The sequence below is a fragment of the Oreochromis aureus genome, linkage group 3, assembly GCF_013358895.1.
Source record: "Oreochromis aureus strain Israel breed Guangdong linkage group 3, ZZ_aureus, whole genome shotgun sequence".
Lineage (NCBI taxonomy): Eukaryota > Metazoa > Chordata > Actinopteri > Cichliformes > Cichlidae > Oreochromis > Oreochromis aureus.
The window spans coordinates 53,124,427-53,150,749 of NC_052944.1; the positions used below are offsets into that span (position 1 = coordinate 53,124,427).

Consider the following 26,323-nt stretch of genomic DNA (forward strand, 5'->3'; position numbering starts at 1 on the left):
GGGGCACCCACACAAACGCAAAGCAGGAGATGAAGCATCGCTGAATATGTTTCCAAACCAACTTCCTTCCAAGCCAAAGACTAGAAAATATGGTGAAGCATATCTTCCCTTTGGCTTCACCTGCACAAGTGCTGAGGTAGGTCTCCCCTGCAGAATTGGTTTTCCCTTCGTCGGGAGCAGCGCTGGGCTAGTCAAATCACGGACAAACAGGATCCCACATTCTTGATTTTTAGTTCACAAACACTTCTTGTAATGACTAACTACTCCTGACATTTTGGACATGTTAGCTCTTTATACAGTAAAGTTACAGTGGGATACAAATAATATCAGGCTGATCCTGCCAGGATTGGTACCCCCAATTCAAATCACAGGCAAACAGTATCCCACAGTTGTTTATGTTTTTAAACCCATTTTGCACAGAGAGGCATTTTTTTGAAAATTGTATTGATAGCAATGTTGAATATTATTACACATGAAAAAAAACAACTACATGTAAAATAATTACACCGTGACGCCTCTGCCTTTCTAAATGGAGGGACAGTAACTGCGTGTGTGTGTAAGCGTGTAAAACCTGAAGATCGAGACAAAATACTGTTAATCTGACTATCTGCCAATTCATCTTATGTAAACAATAATGTGGCGCACAGCATGACGTGAAAAAAGGCAAATACCTTTGACGTTGCGTGACGAACTCTGTATTGCTCGTCCACACGTAAACGCAAAAAAGGAGTTTTAAAAATCTCTGTTTTCGGTGAATCGAAACACCATTTACGTGTGGACGACACAGCTGCGTTTTCAAAAATACTCGTGTAGGTGCGGATGTAGCGTAAAAGAGTTATTAGTTTATTTCCTTACTACATGTAATTTATTGCAGATTACTTATATTTGCTTAATTGTTTACTAAATGTTTGAGGTGTGAAATAAACCGCAATGGAGCAAAATATGGGTGTGTGTGTTTGGAGGATGTGTTCGTGCGTGCGCGGGGGGACATTTTTCTTGTAAAACAAAGGGAGGCCCAGCAAAAAAAGTTTGGGAACCACTGACTTAGTAGATGCAGCTATGGTAGCATTTAGAAAATCCTTTGGGACATATTTCTCAATTCATTGCATTCACAAAATTTTCAGAAAGCCTCATCTCTGACTCACCAAGATTCGAACTTGTTCAATATGATTAGTAGATGCATCTATGATATTCAACTTCATATTATAGATGCACTACTGAAGCAGTTTTTGCCATTGCTGCTAATTGAGAATTTGTGATTTACCAACAAATCAAAAGTTACAATTGTTTCATACAAGAAAGCAGCCCAGTTAACAAGAGCAGCAGAAAAATGAGAGAAAAACTATGAAAAAAATCATGTAAAAATGATCAAGAAAGTGGAAGAAAAAAATGCAAAAGATTAGACGCAAAATACAAGAAAAAAAGAGCAGTGATTACAGACATCACTCAAAGCTGCAGAGAAATGTAACAGAGAGAAGTCAGAGAAGAAATAAAGTAAGAAATAATACATAGTTTATGACTTTTACTTGTTGAAAGTCACATCCATCAGAGTAGAGGAGCCCCTCACTTATAACTATTCCTGCCACTGCCACAGTGGTGGCTCATATTGAAATCTTTATAAATTAAAACCTGGAGCTGTTTTACTTTATAAGTTTCTCCTAATAATATTACATAAAAAGTATAAGAAAAGAGTCACACATGAAATGCATCATGGTTATATAATAAAAATGTATATTACATCATCTAAAATTACTACTTAAATTTTAATACATTTGCACTGAAATACATTAAATGAGTAAAAGAAAACAAAATTCCTGCAAAATTACCTTTTACAACCTATTTAACACTTCATCGAGGCCTGACTGTGCTACTGATCAAAAGCTTTTTATTAAAGTTCTGCTGTGTTGACAGTTAACTGGTTGTAGAATATTAATAACAAAGTGTGAAGGTACATGACATTTAGAGACATGTATTGAGTTTTTACAGCATGTCTTCAAAGTTTTATTTAGTAGCTGCAGCATATCAAAAGCAAACCACACATGAAGACAACAAACAGAAGAAACACCCTACTAGACACAGAAAAAAATGGTCATACGGTTTAAAAAAGAAAGTTGTATCTTAGTTCATGAATATTAGCGTAAACACACAAACAACCAAAAAAACAGCAAAGGAAGTGGAAGACCTCAAATACTTCGAGCTTTATTGTTGTCTCATTGTCACAGCCAAGACAACATCAAGACAGCATGATGGTCACAGCTTTCTGGAGCACAATCTGTGAGTAGTGTATTATTCTGTAGTCCTCATAAATTTTCTTTCACAAGTAAGGCATGACAGTTTGCAAACTATGTTGCTGTTTTTCATTCACTGGCTAGTTTTAAGTTTTTGAAATTATTCTACTTCCACCATTCTTCTTTCGGCATAATGCAAAGTTAATGTCTTTTTTATTTATTTATTGGACATTTTTGCAAGTTATTTTATGATCGATGAGATGATGTCAAACATTTAAACGCAAGACTTGCAATGCAATATGTGCAATGTGTGTCCCAATAAGTTATCAATAAGTAATCAACTGGTGTAAATTTTAACCTGTAAGTTACTATTAGTTCATCCTATCAAATTCATTTGGGCCTTCTTCTTGTTTGTCTTTGATTTGCATACAATTCTATGGTCTATAATGAGGACACAGAGAATGATTGCTGTAAATTTTAACTTGTACATTTGTTTAGAAACTTTTTTGGGAAAAATCATCACTTTTTTGAAAAATGAAGCAAAAACTATTGAAGAAAGGAGCCTGAAATGTTCCCTGTGATTTTTTTATCATTGTAATTTACCAGGATTTGGATTTTAGAACAGACGCTTAAAAAAAACCCCTCTGAGTACTAGCAAGTAAAAAAAAATGTGGAAAGAAAGCCAGCACTCCTGCAGACGCCCAGATTTGACTAACTAAAATGTCACAAATGTCAAAGGTTCGTGGCAATTTCTGATGGTTTACAGCTGAATTTCACAAAAAGGCAAACAAAAACATTTCAAATGCTTTTTTTAAGATAAACGCAAAATGACAAAAATGCTATTTTTTATTAACCATAAAAACAAAAACGTAAATACAGATTTTATTTTAAATGTTTTATCATTTTCAGATGATACTCTAATTATAACTGAGAAAATTTATTTGTTAGACATTTTTTTAAATTTTACTCTACCCGCTGTTTTAAGACCTACTCCCCTCAAGCAGTCATATAATTCAAGTAAAATTTATAATATTGTAAGAGGCATTAAAATCAACAATATATGTTTTTACTTTTTATTAGCCTATGCGCAAATATGGGACTTTAGTAGCATCTGAATGCAAGACTTTTCTTTTAGTTTTAGGTTTACTTTAGGTTCTTAACATTTGTTCATGTAAGATCTACAGCACTGAATTGTGAAGTGTAAAATAATAGATATCCAAAAGTCTCATAGTAAAAACTATCAGCTAAAATAATATTTCAAGAAAATAAAATAAGATATGCTAAACCGTTATTGTTTATATATTTTTTTACATTTATTTTTTGTGAATTCATGAACCAAAAGTACTAGACAACACCCCTCTTGTTCGTTTATAAGAGCAAGAACCGTGTTAGCCTCAGATTAAGATTGAATAAAAAGGGAGCTCCTTCCACACAGCACAATACTAATAAGAAAATTACAAAATTGTTTCAGAACTTGAAGTGAAAACATACTGAGTATAGCCAGACTATGACAGCATCACCAGGTAACCATGGTTTAATGTGCAGTGCATGTACAGTATATGTATGGTGCTTGGTCACTCTCCAAAGTAGATTATAAAAATTAGTGTATATTTATATATATCGTTATAGAATCAACATTATACAAAACTATCCTTGCTCTTTTTTAAGGGTCGATACTGCTGGTTGCATATGTTGTATCTGGTAAGTAGTAGTCAACTTAACGTTAATCTTAACAAAAAATCACACACACACATTTCTTTCACACTCTTTTGATGGGCTTTGCTTAACCTTGTTCTTTTTTTCCCCTAATGTCTGCATTAAACTGAATTTTACATTTATGACATGCTTTCTTCTCAGATTCAGCTTTTCACATCCTTCCATCGAGGCTGCAGCTCTTTGAATATGAGTCAGTCTATTTTACTTGTAGTGGGTTTAATATTTCAGTGGAATGGAAAGTAAGGAACATTGAGCAAATCGTTTCGAAATGTTCCACTAACACTACGATGAAGACTTGCACGATCGACTATGCTTTTGTATCAGACAGTGGAGAATACTGGTGTGAGAGTGGAGCGGAGAGAAGCAACACCATCAATATCACTGTGTCAAGTATGTTTTCTCAGAGTTAAAATCTGAAATAAGAAAATTATACAATCCAGCTTTTATAAAGTCAGAAGAAGAAAAAAAAACCTTTCTACATATTTTTCAGCTGGTTCTGTGATACTGGAGAGTCCCGTCCATCCTGTGATGGAGGGAGAAGTTGTGAATCTGTACTGTAGAAACAAGACGACTTCCTCCAATTTTACAGCTTATTTTTACAAAGATAACTTACTCATTGGCACCAGCTTTGAAGGAGAGGTAAAAGTCCAAAATGTTTCCAAGTCTGACAAAGGATTTTACAAATGCAAAATACATGGAGCTGGAGAATCACCAGAGAGCTGGCTAGCTATCAAAAGTAAGCACAGCACAAAGGATATATGTCGTCATTTTGTTTTATTCTATATTTTGTTAATGGTGTATGCATACAATTCGTAATGTAACACTAATGGAAACATTCTTGGTTCCAAATTGGATACCAACCAATGCGAATCAGGATTTGTGTGCTAATCAGGATGCATGTGGGCATTTTTGATGTACTGTAGGGGTAAAAAAAAAAAAAAGTGATTTTGAAAGGCTGAAAATTCTGTGATTAACTTTAATATGTGCAAACATATTTTTGGTCACATACAGGTAGTGCTTTGACTCTAGGAGCTGCTAATGTTGGCACTGAAGGTAAACCCTCAACTCTTGTTGATCTCGATTCTTATTAATATACGAATTATTGTCTTATATGTCAAAATATACAGTTAGGGTGATACATTTGACAGAGCTTCTGTAATCTTTTATCTGTTAAATGAAACCATCAAGATGTCATTATCATGCAGATTTTCAGTTGGGCAGAAGGTATTTTTGATAACATGTTGATGTCAATGATCTATTTCAGCTGTTCCTGTTATGCTAGAGAGTCCTACACATCCTGTGATGGAGGGAGAGGCTGTAACTTTGTGCTGCAGAAGAAGAATGTCCGCCAGTCTCCCAGCTCTCTTCTATAAAGATGGCATCTTCATTGGGACCAGTTCTACAGGGTACATGACCATCCACAGAGTTTACAAGTCTCACGAAGGGCTCTACAAGTGCAGGATATCTGGAGTTGGAGAATCCCCTGAAAACTGGGTGTCAGTCAGAGGTGAGACATAAACATATTTCAAAATAAAAGCTTCAAGTTTGTTACATATAAAAGTGTATAAGAATAGATGAATTAGTTGTTCTAGGATTTAAAATGTATCTTAATAAATATGGGTCAAATTTCAACAAGATCAAACAAGAAATTTGCAACACTTCTACAGCAGTTTAAAAAAAATGTTCAATGTTGTTTATTTTTATGTCATTTTAACAAAAGTAATCAAACTTTAGGATGCAATGATTAAATTTAGGGTATTTTTGACTCTATCAAGGAGAATTTAAGGATTAAGGGACACATTTTGGCAACCAGGAATGTTTCCAGTAACTATTTTGACTCAACTTTGAGGGGCTGCCACAGGTTTACACTGTTTGATTTATTTACCGTATTTTCCGCACTCTAAGGTGCATTTAAAATCCTTAAATCTTCACAAAAATTGCCAATAATCCGGTGTGCCTTATGTATGAATTCTGGTTGTGCTCACTGACCTCGAACAGATTTTATGTGGTACATGGCACTCAAAAATCTCTCAAAAAATGGATTGTCGGAGCACCATACCATACCACAGTCCATAGTCTGGAGCCTTGCAGAGTTATCTGGGTCCAAAACTCCGTCTCATTCAGGTCCCAAAGTCAAACAAACACTGCGGCAATGCTGAGAGTTAAAAACTGTCTAAATTCTTTCATCCTTAATAAAATGATCAGCGTTGCTGCTTTACCAGGTGTAATAATTAAGTTTAACATCCAGGCATCCATGAAAACAGAATTTATTAAATTTAACAGAGTTAGAAGTTAGCAGGAAGTTAGCTTGCTAGTTTCCACCTAAACATGACATACCATGTTCTGACTAAGAGATTTCTGAAAAAATTAAAACGTACAGCTCTGCTATCACTTCCAACATAAATGAAGACAGAAAACTAAACAGCAGTGACATTTGTAGGGTTGCTGAAGTTTGGCTAGCTGGTATATGATGATGTGCTACACAGTGTTTGAAAGGTTACTTTTAAAATGTATTCCACTACAGATTACAGAATACATGCCACAAAATCTATTTTGTAACGTTTTCCGTTACGTTACTCAATGAGAGTAACATATTCTGAATACTTTGGATTACTTAATATATTATCATGCTTTTTACAACTACATGAATGTACTATTGCTGTGTGATTTATTACTATTACTGAAGGCTATTCGCCATACCAATACCAACTAGAATTTTAAATCTTAATATAAAATGAGTAACAGTAGGTAGGTTGGACATTATGTAAGGCTGCTATTTTTGCAGCGATCTTGTATAGAAAACTATTCTGCGCGTATATAAAACAGGTCCGCGGCTATGAACCGTAGTAAAAGAACCTCTGGCTAATACGTTGGCTTCCGTGTTGGGCTTGTAACCGAAAACTAGCTTTATTTTGTTGTCTGGGTCAACTTTGCTACTCCAACGGAACTTATTGTTTTGGAGGAAAACACGAACACAGTGTACAGTCGAGTCTTAATAGCTTACTTACAACTGGGCTACACTCCCCATGAGGCTACATTCTTTAGGGCTATGCCTGTAAAACTCAGCCTATTGCCTTCATATTAAATAATTTTTTGAACAATAATAAATATTTCGTCACATCATTATGCAGGCCGCAAGGAGAGATTGAGACACAAGCTTTACAGCCGTGTAATCCCTTTATTTCAACAAAGTAACTGTATTCTGAATACCACCTTTTTAAACGGTAACTGTAACGGAATACAGTTACTCATATTTTGTATTTTAAATACGTAACGGTGGTACATGTATTTTGTTACTCCCCAACACTGGTGCTACGTGATTGCTAGCAAAACATCTATGTTAGCATAACATACAAAAATACTGTGTTTATGTTATTTTTTCCACTCGATAAAGGTTAACGGGAGAGATCCCAATGGTTATGGACAAATGCAATCGCATGGCAGGATGCTGTAAATAGATCAAACTTCAGGCAGGAGAGCAACTGAGATAATCCATCCACAATACGAGGTTAGTCATTAATATACTGCAACAACATGGGAATAGGGTAGCTGCGAGAGAATTCATGAATCAATTGTATGGAAGTGGAGGAAGCAAGAAGAATGAGTTGAGTAAAGTTTGACTTATTTGACTATTTTGTCTCACATAAGGCGCCTTATAATCTGGTGTGCCTTATGTATGAACACAGACACGTTCATCGACAGTGCACCTTATAATTCGGTGCGCCTTATGGTCCGAAAAATACGGTACTAATTAAATTATATGGTTACAGAATATTTTCTGTTATGTACAGGTGAAGCTGTGTCACAGGAGCATCTTTCTCATCCTATGACTGAAGGTGAGAATTTAAGTCTGGTTGACCTTCTAGCTTAATTACATGAAGATGATCACATAATACATATGCCATTATATCTAAAATATTCTCTTTTGGGAAGTCTGTCATACAATATCTCTGATACAGTTAAATGTCTTATAAGTGCTTAAATACATTCATTAAAAAAGCTACAACTATCCAAGAAAGTGGAGTTAAGTATGACTCAGGTTCTGATACAAGTAATTAAAAACAATTACAGTAACAACTCTATCGTGGCCACAAAAACTAATTCTAACATCAAGGGTAATGCAGTTTTTCCAAGGTTAACTAAACAGTTACAGATATAACTCTGTTTATTACACTATGTGGAGCTATAGTAGCTGTTAAATTTGCAAGTTTGTGTAGTTTTCATGTAGTATTGTGGCAATAGCCTCAGAATGTATCTTGTGATTACAGTAGTATTATTAATATTTTTAGACCATTTGGAAGCCAATCCAGCATATTGTTGAATTATACAGTTACAAAACTGTATGACCTGCACTGCAGGTTCAATAAATGAACAAGTAGCCCTAGTATTAGATATTTGTGATGATGAATTATCTTTCTTGTCTAATACATGCTAGGTTAATATGGCCACAGTGATGTCTGGGAATTAGGGATGGGTATCATTTAGGTTTTATCCGATACCAGTGCAAAATCGGTACTTTTGAAACGGTGCCGGTGCTTAAACAGTGCTCGAACCGGTGCTTAAAGAATGGAGAACACAAACTTCGTCCAAAAACCTCTCATGTTTTTATTTTTAGCAGTCTCTTTTTTTCTGCAAAATGATAAGAACCGTAACAACATATAAACATCATCTGTGCAAAGATTTATGTTTTTAAAGTAAAACAGTGAAAAATTACAGCCCTGTCAAGACATGAATATCCAGACGTTGTACAAAAATGTCCAATTCTGGCACACAATTGGACACCATGCCAGTTGATTTTTTTAGGTATTTAAGAGCAGAAGGCGTGGTAACTGCTGATAATCAAATGGCTACCGGCGAAAATAATGGAGGAAATCTGGAGGGTAAGCCAATTTCTGTCTTAGCGCATTTGCGCCGCTGTGTGTTTTTGTGGTCTTCTTTTGCGGCTCATTCAGTGAATTCTGGTCAGAGTGTGGTGAAACTTGGTGTTTGGAATTGGTGATAGCTCTGGAAGATAACCAGCTTTTCTTTAGCCGGTTACATGAAGTCTGGAGAATTTCTGGTTCGCCTTGTTTGTTTAGCGGACTTGTGCGCATTTACATAACTGCTCGTTTAATCATGGCTTGTTTTCGTTGGGTTTGGTGGTTGTAGAAATGGTTTATATGACATTTTAGCTGAGATTCAGAGGTTTCTGTGGATACCACACATGTCTGGACTTATATTTCTCACCCCGTGTTATAACGGATTAAACGTGATCTCCTTTTTGCTCGCGGTACCGGGGGCGTAGGGCTTAAAGCACTTGTTGCAGGCTGCTGAGTTTGCATCTTTTGCTGTTAGTACAGCCAGACTTTTGACCGCTTCGCCTTAGGCATTTTTAATCTGTAGCTCTGCTCTAAAAGAACGTACGTACCTGGGCCCGCCTACTACCCTTGGAAAGGTAAAATGATTGGCTAGAATCCAAAGTGTATGACATCTCAAGAAAAAAAAAAAAAGCACCGAAATGTGCGCTGCTTTTTGGTCTGGATACCGGTACCCATCCCTACTGGGAATGTTTTTCCTGTGTGTGTGTTTTTTAAAGTAGTTTGTCACATGCTTTTTGAATCTGCCCCTTGTTTCTTACCATATGTATGAACTATTTTTGTAACCCCCCACATGGCATATCATTATCTAATATTTTATGTATAATTCACATTAAATGCAATTTTGTATAATCTGAATTCAGGACTAAACTTTTATTGTACATTTATTAAATGTTTCAGTTGGTTCTGTGATCCTGGAGAGTCCACCTTTCCCTGTCATGGAGGGCAAAACTATCAGCCTGCGTTGTAAAAAGAAAGGAGCTCTTCTAAACCAGATAGCTGATTTCTATAAAGATGACCTGAAAATTGGAACTGGCTATTCTGGGAAGATGATCATTCACAATGTTTCCAAGTCTGATGAAGGACTCTACAAGTGTATAATCTCTGGAGCTGGAGAATCACCAGAGACCTCCCTGGTGGTGATAAACAGCAGTTTGGAAAATCAAAATGAAGAAGGTATTTGCTTTCAATTTCATGTATCCTTTAGGTTATATACGAAACTCTGTTAGATCTAACCATTTAGCTGTGGAACATTGTGGGTTTTTTTTTTTAGGTTATTTAATTTCTGGCATAGTCACAACACAAATAGAAATACCCTAAAGTTAAATACAAAAAAAAAAAAAAAAAAAAAATACAACTGTGCCCATGTATTTCTGACTACATATATGGAGGTTTTGAGGCCTGCAGTATGAGCAGATATGCCCAGACTTCCCTCTCTCCCTACCTCCCAAGGCAGCCGAGATATATAATCTCTTTAATGTGTCCTGGGTCCAGCCCAAGGCTTCCTTCCACTTGGACATACAAGAAACTGTCAAGTATAAATGGCATTGCAAATCATTTTTTCAGTGTTTATAATAATTATCCTCAAGTTTGATGGATCACCAACAAATTGATTAAGAGATTAAGTAAACATTTACACTTTAAAAATGTAGAAAAAAATGTTTTCTAGTTGTTTCAGTAATCCTGGAGGGCCCTGCTCATGTGCTGGAGGGTGAAGCTGTAACTCTGCATTGTAGAAACAAGACACTGTCTGCCAGCCTTCCAGCTGTCTTCTATAAGGATGGCATTTTCATTGGGACAAGCTCCACTGGAAACATGACCATCCACCAAGTCTACAAGTCCCATGAGGGACTTTACAAGTGCAGAATATCTGGAGGTGGAGAATCACCAGGCAGCTGGCTGTCTGTCAGAGGTGAGAAATAAACATGGATTCAAAATAAAAGCTTGTTAACTAAAAAGCGTCACTTTAAAATGACTACCACTTATGACAAAATGTACAATGTTTTTGAAAAGCATTTTACTAATTTGAGTACAAATTTAAAATTAAAGCTTAAAAGAGGGATGGGCAATACATTTTCTGAAGGACCGCAGAACAAACTGGTAATATTGCTGAGTGCGACGCCAATAAGCTGAATTCAGTTGTGCTCAATATTAATTTTATGTCTTTATATGCTTATTGGTACAGTCCTCCACAGCATTACCAGGTGCTCATGTGGTCTCTTAAGAAAAGTAATTACCCACCATTACTTTAAAACTCTGCAACACCATAGAGTAATTCTGTTTCAAATCAATCAAACCTTCTGCTTGGATGCCTCCAATTTACATTATAGTATGTTATGGTAGAAAATTAGAACATTTATAATTATTGCTGTGAAATTTTAACTTCATATGTCAAATACTTTTCAAGATATTTATAAATATATATTTTAATGGTTCAACTACCCACTTTCAGGCCCTTTTTTCACACATTGAATTCTACAGCAATGTTTGAACATGAGTATCTTCAAGAAAAACCTGACCTTTTTTTTGCATAAAAAAATTAGAATTTGTAATTTGGGACAAATATTTAAAAAAAAACGTGTACTAATGGGCAAATTAAAATGTAAAAAAAATTCAAACAATCCTGTAAAGTCCCATATTTGAGCACAGACTAATTGCAAACGATGATTTGTATATAGATGAATTACACAACACAGTAAAACTACTTTTTAACATGAAATTCTTAGTCACAAAAATTAAGAAAATGTCATTTTCATTTAACTTCAATGCTGGGATGAGCAAATATTACAAGCTGTACCTAAAAAAACATATATATCATATCAAGCACAATATAAGATCTAATATCATATATAATTTTTTGAATACTTTCTGTATGGCCATCTCGAATTTCCATAAATATTTTATGTGTCAATATACAATGTGAAGATATGCTCATTGCCTACTAGAATATTTACACGTTTACATTGCTGTGGCAGAATTTTGGCCCACTCAGACCTGAGCCAGGAAAATGTACTGTTGTGTACTTGAGAAACTTGAAATTCAAGAAAGGCTTGAACCCATCCCAACTATCGTGCAAATGTGTTTTCTTGCTTACAAGTGCACTTCTATATTTAAAACCAAGACAAAACAAAATAATGATATATATAGATTTGACAGTACAATGTTTTAGATTTTTTTTGTATCAATAGATAGTATACTTTTTGTGAATGTTTTTGACAACCATAATTCTTTAGTTAAAACTAGGTGTCCTGAAAGCCTGAACACCCGATAGTTAAGCAACAAAAATAATTTCTAATGAATGCATATTAGGCCTTAACATACTGTATAAATGTTTCAGTTGGTTCTGTGATCCTGGAGAGTCCACCTTTCCCTGTCATGGAGGGTGAAACTGTCATTCTGCGCTGTAAAAAGAAAGGATCTCTTCTAAACCACATAGCTGATTTCTATAAAGATGACCTGAAAATTGGAACTGGCTATTCTGGGAAGATGATCATTCACAATGTATCCAGGTCTGACGAAGGACTCTACAAATGTATAATCTCTGGAGCTGGAGAATCACCAGAGAGCTTGTTGATTGTGAAAGAACAAAAAGGAGAGGGTAATAAGTCTTGAATTTAATATGTTCTGTATATTATATTGTGAAGTGTAATGATAGGCTTCATCATTTAATAATTGAACAAAATTGTGTACTGTAATTTGTTTTTGGTTTATCTATTGTTATTTTAGTTATTTGATTCTGACCGTAGTCAAAAATTAGCACATCTTAAAATTGAATGAACTGAAAATTGGGTTGCCAGTGACCTAATGAATGTTAGAAGGTTAAATTATATAAATATTGATAAGCCCTATCTTGTTTAGTTGTTGCTTTAATCCTGGAGACTCCTGCTCATCCTGTGATGGAGGGCGAATCTGTGACTCTGCACTGCAAAACCAAAATGGTTAGTGCCAGCCTTGCTACTGCCTTCTATAAGGATGACATCTTCATTGGTACCAACTCTATGGGAAACATGACTATTAGCACAGTCTACAAGTCTCACGAAGGATTCTACAAGTGCAGAATATCAGGAGTTGGAGAATCATCAGAAAGTTGGCTGTCTGTCCAAGGTGAGGTATAAACATGTTTCAAAATAAAAATCCTTACATTTGATACTTATATCTGGTCACTTTGTAGTAAAGTTTTATAATAAACTTTATTGACTTGTATATCACATTTAAACGTGACTAAGCATTGTCATTTTTGTCAACTGTGTCACTGTTCTTCCAGCCATGTAATCATTGCTCAAAATAACACATAGGCTGGCAGTATTTTAAATTAAAGGATTAGCAAAATCTAAATTAGGAGATAAATGCTCATGAATTCTGAAAAGCACACTTTATCATTCAATATTATTATGTACCATTATTTAACCAACATAACTGGGTTCTTTTAAAAAGTGCATTTTGCATGGCAAGGTTTTATTTATATATTTTTTAAGTAATCTTACAATGGGATAGAAATATTTTTTCCATTTAGGGTATCATGATGTTAGAAGAGACACCATGGTGTGAAAGACGACGCAAAAATAAAAATTGCAAATGTTTCTTCTAAATATGCAAATTTCTGGTCTCTTTGCAGGGCTTCACAGAGATACTAATCTCTTTTCTGACAACTTCCGTGATCTCCTCCTCCTCTTAAGGGTTGTTTTCACTATTGTGATGGTGGCTCTGCTGCTGCTTTTGGTGGGACTCCTTCACTGTGGGAAACTCAGCTCTAGACCAGAAATTGCACTCATAGATACAAAATCAGCCATATAAATGTTTTTAAAGCCCTTGCAGCCCTATGCTGTATACATCCTGAAAAAAGACCAGTTGTTATTATTAAAAGCCTAAAACTCACATTACCAATACATTCATGCCCATGATCATGTATATAAGCTTTTAACTGCAACCATATCTATAGATAGATAGCAAGTCGTCTGTATCCAGTAAGCGTCCCTAGGCTAGGCCCCCATGCTAACCAACCCTACGTTATATATAAGTGAGAGTGGCTCCGGCAGATCCCAGGAACAACATACGTATATATATATATACATACACACACATATATATATATATATATATATATATATATATATGGATGTATGTATACATTAGGGGTGCAAAGATACACAAAATTCATGGTTGGGTTCGGTTCAAACTTTGGTGTCACAGTTCGATATTTTTTCGATATAAAAAAAAAGGTCATGCTTTTTTAAATCTGTAATTTATTACAATTATAAATGTTTCACATATTTACAGTTTTAAAATTTAATGTTGCTAAAACAACAAAATAATAAAAAAATGTCTCCTAGCTTTTGTATGTATTGATAGTGTTTTGAATCAGAAATATAATATTTGCATTAGTAAAAGAAAGAAATATCATTGGATTGTTTATTTATCACTGTTCACATTACAGCTAATAAACCTCATTGTCCAACTAAAACCTTATCAGTATAAGCAACTGGAGATGCAAAAAGTTAAAAAGGACACCAAGAGTCCATTACTTCCATAACTGCATGTCTTATGATTTTACTTTTTAATAAAATTAAGCAAAAAATCTTTTTATGGCTCCGCTTGATGTCTTTGATACAGTTTTATGCCTTTGACCAGGTATACATGTTTAAGCATGAGCATAACTCAAAACTCAAAGTCCTGCTTAGGCATGCAGTCTACTGAGTGGTGATTTCTACACCCATAGTAAACTATATGGAAGAAAAGGTACTGTAACACACTTCTTACTCTTTCAATTCAGATGTTTTCCGTCCCCTTGCCACAAGTGTGTGAAGTTTGCCTTTATAAATGTGAAATAATTGGTCGTTCTAAAGAGCTCACTAAATTCGAGCATGGTGCTCTAATAGGTGTAATAGTTTTTACTGGAACAAGTGAGCATGTGCAGTTTTTTCCCTCCTAGATATTCCAGAGTCTACCGTAAATCTTGTTGTAAATTGTTACAAAAAGGAAGCGCTCAGGAATCACAGACACTCTTACACAAAGTAGCAGAACACATGAAGTTTAGAACAGGGTTGCCAACTGCTGAGGCACACAGCCACCAAACCTCTGCTTACTCGGTGGCTGCAGAGCTCCAAGCCTATTCATCTTAAAGCTGTATGTGTCTACATTAAACAGTGACAAATACTACAGAACAAATATTTGTACACTTCTGTAAATATAGTCGGGGTTTTTTTAGCACTGATGAGTTACAATTAAATGCTTTGATAGTTTTAATGTAGTATTTGAATAAAATATGAGTATTACTACTTGGTGATCACCTTCCTCTTTATTCCAACAGTACTATTAATTACAGTTAGTCTGAGCAGTTTAGAGACAAGGTTAGAGAGGCAATGCTCATAGGTTTTTAACATGTGGAGGGGAGGGATAGTGGACATTATTGGTTGAGGGATATTGAAGATGGAGTTCTCAGGTAGGAAAAAAAGAGGAAGACAATAGAGAAGACTGATGGATATAGCGAAGGAGGACATGCAGAGGGTTAGGGTTAGTGGTGTGACAGAGGATGATAGAGATAATACTTTTGTTCTGCCCTTTTGTTAGAGGCAACTGCAGTCAGAGATAAAGTATTTAAAAAGAGTCATTTTGCAAGTGCATATTGAGGAGCTGACTGGAGCAACGGTTTATGATGAGAGGAAACAAAATATTGTAGAGAGGAAGACAGAAACCTCCTGCTTCCTGAATAAGAAATAGGAGATGTGGTGGCGTAATAAATTTGTGAGCCTCTTTTTTTTTTCTAATTTTACTTTACTGCTTGATGTTTAAGAATTAAAGATTAGATTTGGGTTAATTATACACAATCTGGTAAGCAAGCTACGAAGCCACGCTGCTCGATGGATTGTCGGATTGCATAGTCAGAGTAATCTGGGTTCAAACTCCGTTTCAGGTCCCAAAGTCAAATGAACACTGCAGCATCACTGAGAGTTAAATACTGTCTAAATTCTTTCATCTTTAATAAAATGATCAGTGTGGCTGCTTTACTAGGTGTAATAATTAAGTTTAACATGCAGGCATCCATGAAAACAGAATTTATTAAATTTAACAGAGTTAGAAGTTAGGAGGAAGTTAGCTCGCTAGTTTCTACCTAAACATGATATAACATGTTCTGACGGAGAGATTTTTGAAACTAATTAAAACGTACAGCTCTGCTATCACTTCCAACATAAATGAAGACAGAAAACTAAACAGCAGTGACGTTTGTAGGGTTACTGAAGTTGGACTAGTGTATAATGATGTGCTAGTGACACAGCTATGTTAGCATAACATAAACACAGTGAAGCTGGAGGATGAACGCTAACTTTTTTCCACTCGATAAAAGTTAACGCGAGGGTTTCTGATTGTTTTTGACAAATGCAATCACATGGCAGGATGCTGTAAACGGACCAAACTTCAGTCAGGAGAACAACTGAGATAATCCATCCACAATGCGAGGTTAGTCATTAATATACTGCAACAACATGGGAATAGAGCAGCTGCGAGAGAATTCAACATTAATGAATCAATGGTACATAAGTGGAGGAAGCAAGAAGAATGAGTTGAGTAAAGTTTGACTTATCTGAATGTTTTGTTTCGCTTAATGCGCCTTATAATCCGGTGTGCCTTATGGTCTGAAAAATATGGTAATGCATATAATGCATTCAAATCTGATCCTAAGAAAACACATCTATAAGTGACAGCTTTGACTGGGCCATGCTTTACTGTTGTGTACTACTGCTGTATCATGGTGCTAATGTCTACAAGACCAACCACCCTCTAGCAATGAGCATTACTGACGTCCCAAGATTTTCTTGATACTGTGAAACAAGCAAGTCTGAGCATTTTTATCCTTTACTTCACTGTGAACCAATCACTGAGCTGCAACAGCCAAAACAATTATTAAATTTTTTTGTTTATGACTTACTGGTCTGAAAAGGAACACCTTCATATTATAAGGAAAATACCCTACAATAACACAGAAAATCATCTATAGTTAACTACCCTACTCAAAGTTTTTTTGAGGAAAGCACCATCTCTTGGTGAAAGTCTGCAATTGAGTAAAAGAAACAGAAGAAACACAGTATATTATCCCCTATATAATAAATAAAACCCCAAAAGAACTCGAAGAGTAATATAAAATAAGAGAGCTAGTTTTGAAGTTGAATGATCAAATCAGAACTTTAACAGTTACCATTAAAATATATATAGATCCATATTTACGTACCATCACACACTTACCAGTTGTTTCTCTGACTGTGTTTGCACCTATGTCAACACTGTACACAGAATATTTGACTGTGCAGAACATGAAAAGGGGTAATGTGTGCTTTGACTGCCTGTGTACTCTTTGCTCTTATTTTCATTTGTTTTATCTCATAGAATTTTCTTTCATGTAGTACACTCCTGGGATGTCAAATAATACATCAGCTAATTTAACAATAATTTTATTTTCTGCTTGTATAGCTTAGGTGGTTACTGCAGGCTTATCTTAGAGACTCAGCATAGTCCAGTGGGTTTAAATCTGAACTTAGAAATATGCAGGTAATATGTGTTAGCCTGTGTCTCTGATTATATGGTTCTGGCTGAGGATGGCAGCCTTTAAAATAATTGTGTATGGTAAATGTCAAAAACATGTGTGTTGTAACAGCTTTCTTTAGAGATTTCTTTTGTTGAACATAAGCCTTAACTTTATTTACCGTCCATTCAAGATTCAAGTTCTCTGTCCCTGTCACCTACATTCACTAGCTTTCAAGCATGGGCTTCATGTATTACACAGCATCTATTTTCAAGATGTTCTAAGGGTAGAAAAGTGACCCAACCATTCTCTGTCTCTGTTCATAGACGTGTTATTTATATGTGAACAGACATGTTGTCACGTTTACATACACTCGATGTGGTGTGAACTGCTATATTACCCTTTTAGTACACATCAGTTTGAGTTGAACAAGAAACTCTGTGACAAGAACTCCGCTTGACATTTATAGGACATTTAAACAATGCACTGTTATGACTCAGCTCAAAAGCCGCAACATAAATATGTTGACCAATACCAGAATTTCACAGAGAAGAGATTTTATTTTAAATTATATAGCAAGTTAGTTAAAATAGCTGGTAACACTAAGACTAGTGAGCCTTTATGAAAGCCTGCCTATATCCACACCGGACCAGGTGTGGTGAATTAGTACCAGCTGACCACTCTTGCACTGCCACTGCAAAGAGATTAGGGGCTGCAGAGGGGCGTAACATGCACATGAACCACAGAAACCATAACCAAAATATGCAAAACAAAAAAATGCAAAACAAAGGGAGGACTAAGATATTTTATAAAATATGACATTTTATTGCTCGTTTTTTCTTTTTCTCTCTCTATAAAAAATAGGGCATAATGCTACAACAGTGCGCTAAACAAATTTTGACTCTGCATTTATGTTTGTCTTCCAGGTCAATGGGTGCTAAAAAGACATCTGACTAATGAAAGAACCGTGACTATTGTATAAATGATTATAAGAGTCTATACCTTTTGTCACTTTGTTTTCTAGTTTTCGTATCTTTAGGATACATTACAATGTTATGGCTAAACAGTGTCTTTCAGCTATGTTGCAATGCTGTTGATTGTAATGCTCAGTCTTAATCATTATTTTAAAGATAATCCTTTGATGTATGTTATGTATTTAGATGGCATAAAATGTATCCTTAAAGATTTCATTTTATTCATTACATTTTTTTAATGATTTTTTACTTTTTTAAATATTCAGGTAATAAATTACAGCAAATATACAAAAGCAGATTTCTTACCCAAGTTTTAAAGTAGTTAATATCACAACAGTTCATTGGTGCATAGGGAAAGGTTATGAGCAGTGTATTTTTGTTATTTTATTATATTATACTATATTGAGAATGTTTCGCAATGACAATTGGCATCCTAAGCGTGCTTCAACTTAACATGATAAGCATCTGTTTTTTAAAATGTAGTATATTGTTATTTTCTACAGGATATACCACACTGCTTTTTGCCTTAAGTGTTGCTACTTCTCTGGTTATTACTAATATTACCTGTAAATTTACAGATAATTAGATATATAAGGCATATATGAAATGATCATAGTGCCGCAGCCATTTCTCACAGAAAAGGGAAGGTCTCCACCTACGCATTTGTAAATGACAGTGAGTCTAATGTTCAGTCAGTCATGAGGAAGTTAACTCCCTAACATGGAGGTGACATCTCTGTGCATCAGACTCGGTGAGCTTTCCTTAGCTTTATACTCTTTTATACTTTTATTCGTTTGTCATTTATTTATTTTCTCCCAAGTATAAATACAGTATATATAACGAATGTTGATACATCTGTATCATGTATGGGTAATTTTTCAAGTAAAGTCAATAGTATCTAACACATTGCTTTTTCTGTTTCTGCAGTTTGGTATTCATTTTTGTTGATCACATCTGAAGTTAAGAACAGCTATTTTTCTCAAAACGCTGGTAAGTTGAGGTTTGATGAATAAGTCATCCGGTTATTCCTTCCACCATTAAATATTGTTTACCTTTGTACAGTTATGTGGAAAAAATAAAGTTTTGACATTAGTATATGCAGTCGGTTGAAGAAAAAAGTACCAGCAATGATTCAGCAGCTTGTAGAACCACCCTGAACAGTAATAACTTGAAGAAAATTTTAAGCGCTCCAGACCAGATGGTCACACGTTCTGATGATAAATAATAAAGTGGATTTGATAAGTTGCACCCACTACTTACTGCACCCTCTTACATACTGGAAACGGTAAAGATGTACTTTTGTAGCAAATGTAATCCATGCAATAATGTTGAACCCAGTTAATAAAAAAAACCTCTTTCTAGCAAAGTATAACAAATGTTTTTCTTAGAGAGGCCTTTTTTTCTGTATGTTTCTTTCTTGTCTGTCACAGAACTGGATGGAACTTATCTTTATATTGAGCCCAACAGACTGCAGTTCTTTGAATATGAATCAATCACATTCAAGTGTGAGGGGTTTTCCAGAGGAGCTGAATGGCGAGTGATGAAAAAGACTCCTTCAATGGCTACCATAAGGAAATCATCAACAGGAATTTTGAACATTATGACTGCATATCTATTAGATGGAGGAGAGTATTGGTGTGAAAATCTAAAGGGAGAAAAGAGCAATACTGTCAACATCACTGTCACTGGTATGTGAAGAAACCGAAAAGTGGGGCTAAACTAACATACTTACTTTGCTTAGGATTACTAAAGTTTCTTTTCTTTTGTTTTTTGTTGTTTTTTAAGTTTTTTGACTTTGTGGCTAAGCACAAAAATACGACCTTCACGAATAATGCAGAATGTTTTATACCTTGTTTTTGGTGCCAAATCTTTTCTGCTGTTTTAAGTTAAAACTAAGTTAAATCATGGGGGGGGGGCTTTTGTCCCCCTTGCCAATTTAAAAACTCTGTGTAACGCTGTTAAAATAAACCCCTTCATCATCGTTTTTTCATGATGTTTCCTAAAATGGGCAAATTGATTAAATACTGAATTTTGTGGTGTGTAGGCTCAAAAGTAAAAAAAGAAAAATACAATTATGACCACTTTTACCTAGAGCTGCTGAGGATGTAATTTTAACCTCATAGACATTAATTTAAAACTATTACTGTAATACTTGAGGTTGCCCAGGCAATACCAAATTTGAGGTGACGGTTGCTCTAACAGAGAGCTAGATAGATGTAACTGATAATTAAATATACAGGAGACTGTAATTAGATAAAAGATGAGTACTTTACTCTGTACTACATATTACTGCTGGGCTGAACAGGTCATGCATGGGAGTGTAAGCTGTTTCAGAGCAGGCAGTAACCTTTGTTTATTAGTTTATTTTCATGCATACTCTCTGTGTATTTTAACTTTATGATCTTAACAAAGAAATTAACAAAGTATTTAAACTAGTAAATCCCTTAAAAATGTATCTTAAATATTTGGTTGGTCAAATCTTTCTTCTTTAAAATAGCATCAAAAATGACTCCTCCAGGTTGTTCTAGTGTTTATAGTAGCTCTTCCCAGCAAATGAAGGCCTCTTAGCTGCAAAGCAGATGAGCTTGTAGAAACAGTGCCACATTTCATGGGGAAATTATGTTTCTGCTGTATATTATTTGATCTTATTAGGATTATTGTTTCATGGTGGATAACCTATTTTTTTCAGATGGCGATGTGATTTTGGAGAGTCCTGCTCTAGCTGTGACACAACACACTAATGTCACTCTGCGCTGTAAAGAGAAGACACCTTCTCTCAAACGCTCAGCACATTTCTTTAAAGATGGCCAGTTAATCAATACTATATATGAAGGTGAGATGACCATTAACAGTGTATCCCAGTCAGATGAAGGACTCTACAAGTGCAGAATATCTGGAAGTGGAGAATCATTAGAGAGCTGGCTGGCTGTAAGAGGTAATCCTATTATGATTGTTCTATATATGCAGCTAATGAGTAACAAAGGAATTACAGGCAGTTGTACAGATGATATAGCCATTCTTACAGTCTGCCATTTGCAGTGTTAAATGTGCAATTGGAAAATGAATGACATCATTAAAATCAAAATATTCACTCTATTTGGATCAAGAAATCATATCACATAGTAAAAACAAAAAAATAATAGTATATTAGTGAAATACTAAAAGAAAATGTATATATGCTTAAAACTAATTTACTGATATATTAGTTTTACTAGTCTAAAATTATTCAATTAAAGAATTACATTTAAACCAAAATTTTGGCAAAGCAAGTAATAAACACACCGGTCCATTACTGTCAGTATGTCTTAGTTAGATTTTAGTTTTTCCCATCATCTGTCTTTCCTTGTTTACGTGTCACTCCCCGTTTCCTGTGTAGGTCTGCCTTGTCCTTTGTGTATGTCTCTTAAGTTATGCCCATGTCTCCCTCTGACTCGTCTCCCTTGTGATTTACATATTCCCCTCATGTTATTCTTCCATGTCTCCCCTGTCTGTATTGTGTTACATGTGCATTCTTCCAGATCGTCGCGTGTGCCTCCTCTCATTGTCTTTCAAGTCCATCTAGTTTCCCCAAGCCTTCCGTTCCCTCTGTCATGTTGTGTGTATTAGTCTCCGTCTCAGTGTTTCCTGTTTTTCTTTGACAGTGTCGTGTCCTTTGTTCACTGTGTGTAGTTTATCTCTGTGTCGTCAGGTCAGCTCGTTCCAGCTGTGTTCTCCGTGTGTGTCCACTCTCCCTAATTACCCTTGTGTGCTTATATTGTGTCTGTTTTCCTCTGTTCTTTGTCAGGTTGTCTGTATTGTTTCTGTGTTTCTTGTATCATGGTCTAGATTCCTTGTCCCAGTTTCTCTGTGTCTCATGTTTTTGTTTTGCTTTAGTTTTCCCATTTTAGTCAATTAGTCTAGTTTTGGTTTGATGTTTTGCCTTTTATTTATGTTAACATTATCAGTCTGCAATAAAAGGCCAGCCCTCTGTTCCACCTCACTCATGTCAGTGACAGTAATACTGGGTTTGAAATTTAATTAGATGACTCTGTTCCCATCCTCCCATTCTACTCTGTCTTAAGGAGTTTAATATTAATTCCCACTTATACCTTTGCTTCTTGTTGTTAAGGTGGTGATGTTTTCCTGGAGTTTCCTGGTCTTCCAGTGATGGAGGGAGACAATGTCACAATCCACTGTAGAAGAAAAGGAACTTTCTCCAAATTTACAGCTAATTTCTTTAAAGACGGTGATTTTATTGAGACTGGATATAAAGGTGAGATGACTATTCAAAGAGTTATGAAGTCTCATGAAGGATTCTACAAATGCAGCATCGCTGGATCCCGAGGAGAATCAGAGGAGACTTGGCTGTCTGTCCATGTCAGAGAAGAGCTCCAACATGGTATGTAAAACAGTTAATGGAAGCGTTTGACTTGGTTTTGTTTGTTTGCTTGTTTTCATTTTGTTGTATTTCAGTATGATTGCTTTGGTTTTATCACAGTACTATGAAAGTACTTGAAAACATTACATAATTTCAAATAATGTAATCATATACTGCATGTATATAATGACATTACAGCAGATTGTCTCTATTATTGTTGCAGAAGGTCATGCAGAGCCCCATCCCTCATCAGATCACTCTTGTCATATTTACCTGACGCTGAGGACTATCTTCACTATTTTACTGGTGGCTCTGCTTTTGCTACTGGTGGGACTATTTTACTCTAAGAAGCTAGGTATTACAAAACAGTAATTTGTAATGGTTCAAATGTACAGGCCGATGTAATAGATGAGCCATAATTGCAGCAGACTCAACAAGATAGTAGTTCATGTGCACCACATTTACTGTTTATTCTCTGACAATACATGGAATTCTGTTCATTTTCTCATTTTCCTTGGAAGAAAAAGAGAGTGGAGGATTAAGCTTAATTAAGCTTAATATTAATACCTCCTCAATCTGTACACTCTGTACACGCCTTGTCGTGCATTAAGATCATCAGGTCAACTACTCCTGGCCCAAACTGAGTTTAGACTGAAGACCAGAGGCGATCGATCCTTTGCTTCAGCTGCACCCAACCTTTGGAATAGCCTCCCTGCTTCTATTCGTGCCTCAGACTCTATCCAATCCTTTAAATCAAGATTGAAAGCATACTTATTTAACCTGGCTTTCCTGACCAGTTAATACCCTTTTAAACTTTTTATTAATTTTATTATTAATTTTAATGCTGTTATTTAACTTTTTAGTAGATATTTTGTATTCACGATCTGACCTTCCTCCTGTATTGAGAGTTGATACCTATTTTACTTAACTCTTCCGGTCTATTAGTGCCTCCATTCTGTCTGTGCTAGTGCCCGATTGATACTTTGTTATTGACTTATGTTGTTTCTCTGTATTACTGTGAAGCACTTTGGTGTGCCTTCGGGTTTTTAAATGTGCTATATAAATAAATCTGTATTGTATTGTAATAAATAAGAACAAGGTTACAAGACTGACTAATTCATGGCCTACTTTAAATTTAAAGTAGCCACAAACAATATTGTCTTGATTTGAACATTTAACATTATGGACATTATGGTATGAAAGGCTCCACAGTAGCTATTTTTTTTTATTGTTTTGTTTTGTTTTTTTTTTGTTTTTTTTTTGGGGGGGGGGGGGATAAAGAAAGGTGTCATTTAAAATGTAAAATTTATTTTAAAATTGCTTGACTGTCTTTTAATGTGCTGTGGCTAAATCCTATATTTTAATGAATAAAGGATGAGTCACGAGCCTTTGCTGAATGAAAATGTAATAATAATAAATTCTATGTAATAAATTATAACTATAATAAACTGAACTATTGCTACGACTGAACTACTGAAATTATAAAACATATTCCTTTAATAGTTTTGTTTTGTTTTGTTTTAGAAATCCAGTTATATATCAAAGTTTTAAGCTTTATTGCTGTTAAAGGTGAGTTAACAAGCTTTTAAATCACGGGGTGTACTTATTTTTTTCACAACACTGCATATATTACCCTATCAAATCTTCAATTGTCTATTCTCAGAGTACTACAACATGCACTGAGTGTTATATGATTATCCTATCACAAGATTGTTTCCAGCTTTTTAGCAGTTTTGACATTGTTAAGGTTGACCATATTAGCAATGTGATGTTACCATTTGAAGACTGAAATTTACTATACACCAAATTTTAAAGGTTTCCTTTCTAATGTCAGTCAATCTTTTGATGATTAGTTACAACAATCACAGGTTTTGTTTCCTTTTTTCGTGGCATGTTGTTTACTTCATCCATAAATTCATGTTGTTATGGCTTTTCCTTTAGTTTGTCATCCACCTGTATCTCACAGTGTTATGAAAAATGTCCACTTACCAAACATAAGCTCAGTAAAAGATTGTTTGGACTCTGAAGGAAAGCAGCAGCTATATCTGCCGTTTTACTCTAGAGAGTTTCAGTGAAAGGTCTTTCTGCTTTCTCAGTGGACAGTGATGTCAAAAACTATTCCCATACAGCTTGTGTCAAAATTTGATTGATGACCCTAGCCTTGACCTTTTGACCCCTCCCCTCCCCCACCGGAAGTGTGTAATTTGATCCCTAAGCGTGACGAATTGCATCCGGAGAGGGGAGGGGGGAAACTCCGGAAGTGTGTAATATGATCCATAATCGCGCCACCTGTTGTGAGAAAAAAAATAAAAAAAAGTTTTTAGAGGGAGGGGGGTCTGCGGAGGTAGGAGAATAAAAACAGAGAGGAGGGCGCACACTATCCTATGCACAGACGCAAGATGGATCCTTTCATTCTGCAGCCCTGCGTTCCTCTCTACTTGGACGGGGAAGAGATCTGGGGATCAAAGAGGGAGGGGTATGGTTCCTGGGGGTGAAGCATCAGATTTCTGTTGAGTCAGTGCTGTATAGAGAGACAGAGCGGCAGTTAGTTTTCCACAGACAGCAGTTTGAATTCTGTTTAAATATTATGACAATTTTGTCAGTAAAGAACTATTTCTTTTTTTAATAGCGGATGTATTTTACTTTCTTATATTACAGACGCAATAAAACACCTTTAAGATTATCTGCCTAGCAACAAATTGCATTTTTATAGAGTGGGGTGGAGGCAGGCGCTTGTAATGAAAAGAAGAACTTTCTATCCGCTTGTAACCTACAGACCGCCCACCTCATTCGTGTAAAGTAAGCCTTAGAGGAAAAAAAAAATGCACATATTCAGAAATCGGCCTTACTTAATCAATTAAAACTCCCTCGGATGAGGTATTTTGGTTTTGTGCAGCCACTCCTTCTCAGACCAAAGTAAAGAGTTTTTCTTCATTTTTTTTAGATACTTTTATAATGGGTTTTCTCAATAGACAGAAACCCTAAAAGAAAACGGCCTTGTTTTACGCATATCGAGGAGGAGTCAACAACCCCTCTAATCGTTATTAGTATTTCTTAATGCCTCCAGCCAAGCAAAGAATTTCATATTGGCCTCAACTCATTGTACGTGTAAAATAACCCTTAGTGAAAAAAAAGCACAGCGCACATATTGAGAACTTGAATAAGTTCCGTCGGTTCATCCCGGTCAATTACCTCCGAGATCGGGATGCTTCCTCTGTCTCGTATAACGTATGAGAAAAAAAAAAACCCAGAGAATTTATTATTTTGGTAAGAGTGAGAGAGAGCGAGAGAGAGAGAGAGAGAGCGAATCAAACAAACTTTTCTACAACACGATATGCCACTCCGGGTCAGGAGGGGCGATATAGCACGGACCGGTCAGATGACTACGCGGATGGAAGCATAACCGGAAGCGTGGCAGGAGTTTCCTTTGACCTTCATCCTGCTCCACGATCAGCTGTTAAATCTTTCCTCAATATTGCTGTAACGTAACAACAAAGTTAGTTTTTTAAGATCAGACAGGTCCCAAAACATTCCTCACACGCAGTCACTGAATTAGTATCTGTGGCACAAACAAGCTTCAGGGACTGACTTGTTTTTTCTATAACCGACCTTTGACACTTGGATGTTGGCTTAATTTTTACCCAAAGAGAAATTTGACCCTAATAAAAAAAATTAAA

General features: G+C 35.6%; 2 protein-coding genes across 2 annotated transcripts; both read left to right on the forward strand.

Annotated features, from left to right (window-relative positions):
- Positions 1-5,398: 5,398 nt before the first annotated feature.
- On the forward strand, positions 5,399-13,841 carry LOC120434169 (Fc receptor-like protein 5). Its single transcript, XM_039601734.1, has 8 exons — positions 5,399-5,451; positions 7,339-7,452; positions 7,736-7,780; positions 9,701-9,976; positions 10,470-10,712; positions 12,138-12,398; positions 12,659-12,904; positions 13,416-13,841. The coding sequence occupies exons 3-8, from the start codon at positions 7,771-7,773 to the stop codon at positions 13,592-13,594; spliced, it is 1,215 nt and encodes a 404-aa protein (XP_039457668.1). The 5' UTR covers positions 5,399-5,451; positions 7,339-7,452; positions 7,736-7,770; the 3' UTR covers positions 13,595-13,841.
- A 5,162-nt stretch (positions 13,842-19,003) lies between these two features.
- Positions 19,004-24,129, forward strand: LOC120434178 (high affinity immunoglobulin gamma Fc receptor I-like). Its single transcript, XM_039601764.1, has 6 exons — positions 19,004-19,040; positions 19,217-19,279; positions 19,720-19,977; positions 20,979-21,224; positions 22,398-22,667; positions 22,870-24,129. Exons 1-6 carry the CDS (start codon positions 19,010-19,012, stop codon positions 23,016-23,018), a joined length of 1,017 nt encoding a protein of 338 aa, XP_039457698.1. The 5' UTR covers positions 19,004-19,009; the 3' UTR covers positions 23,019-24,129.
- Positions 24,130-26,323: the final 2,194 nt, after the last annotated feature.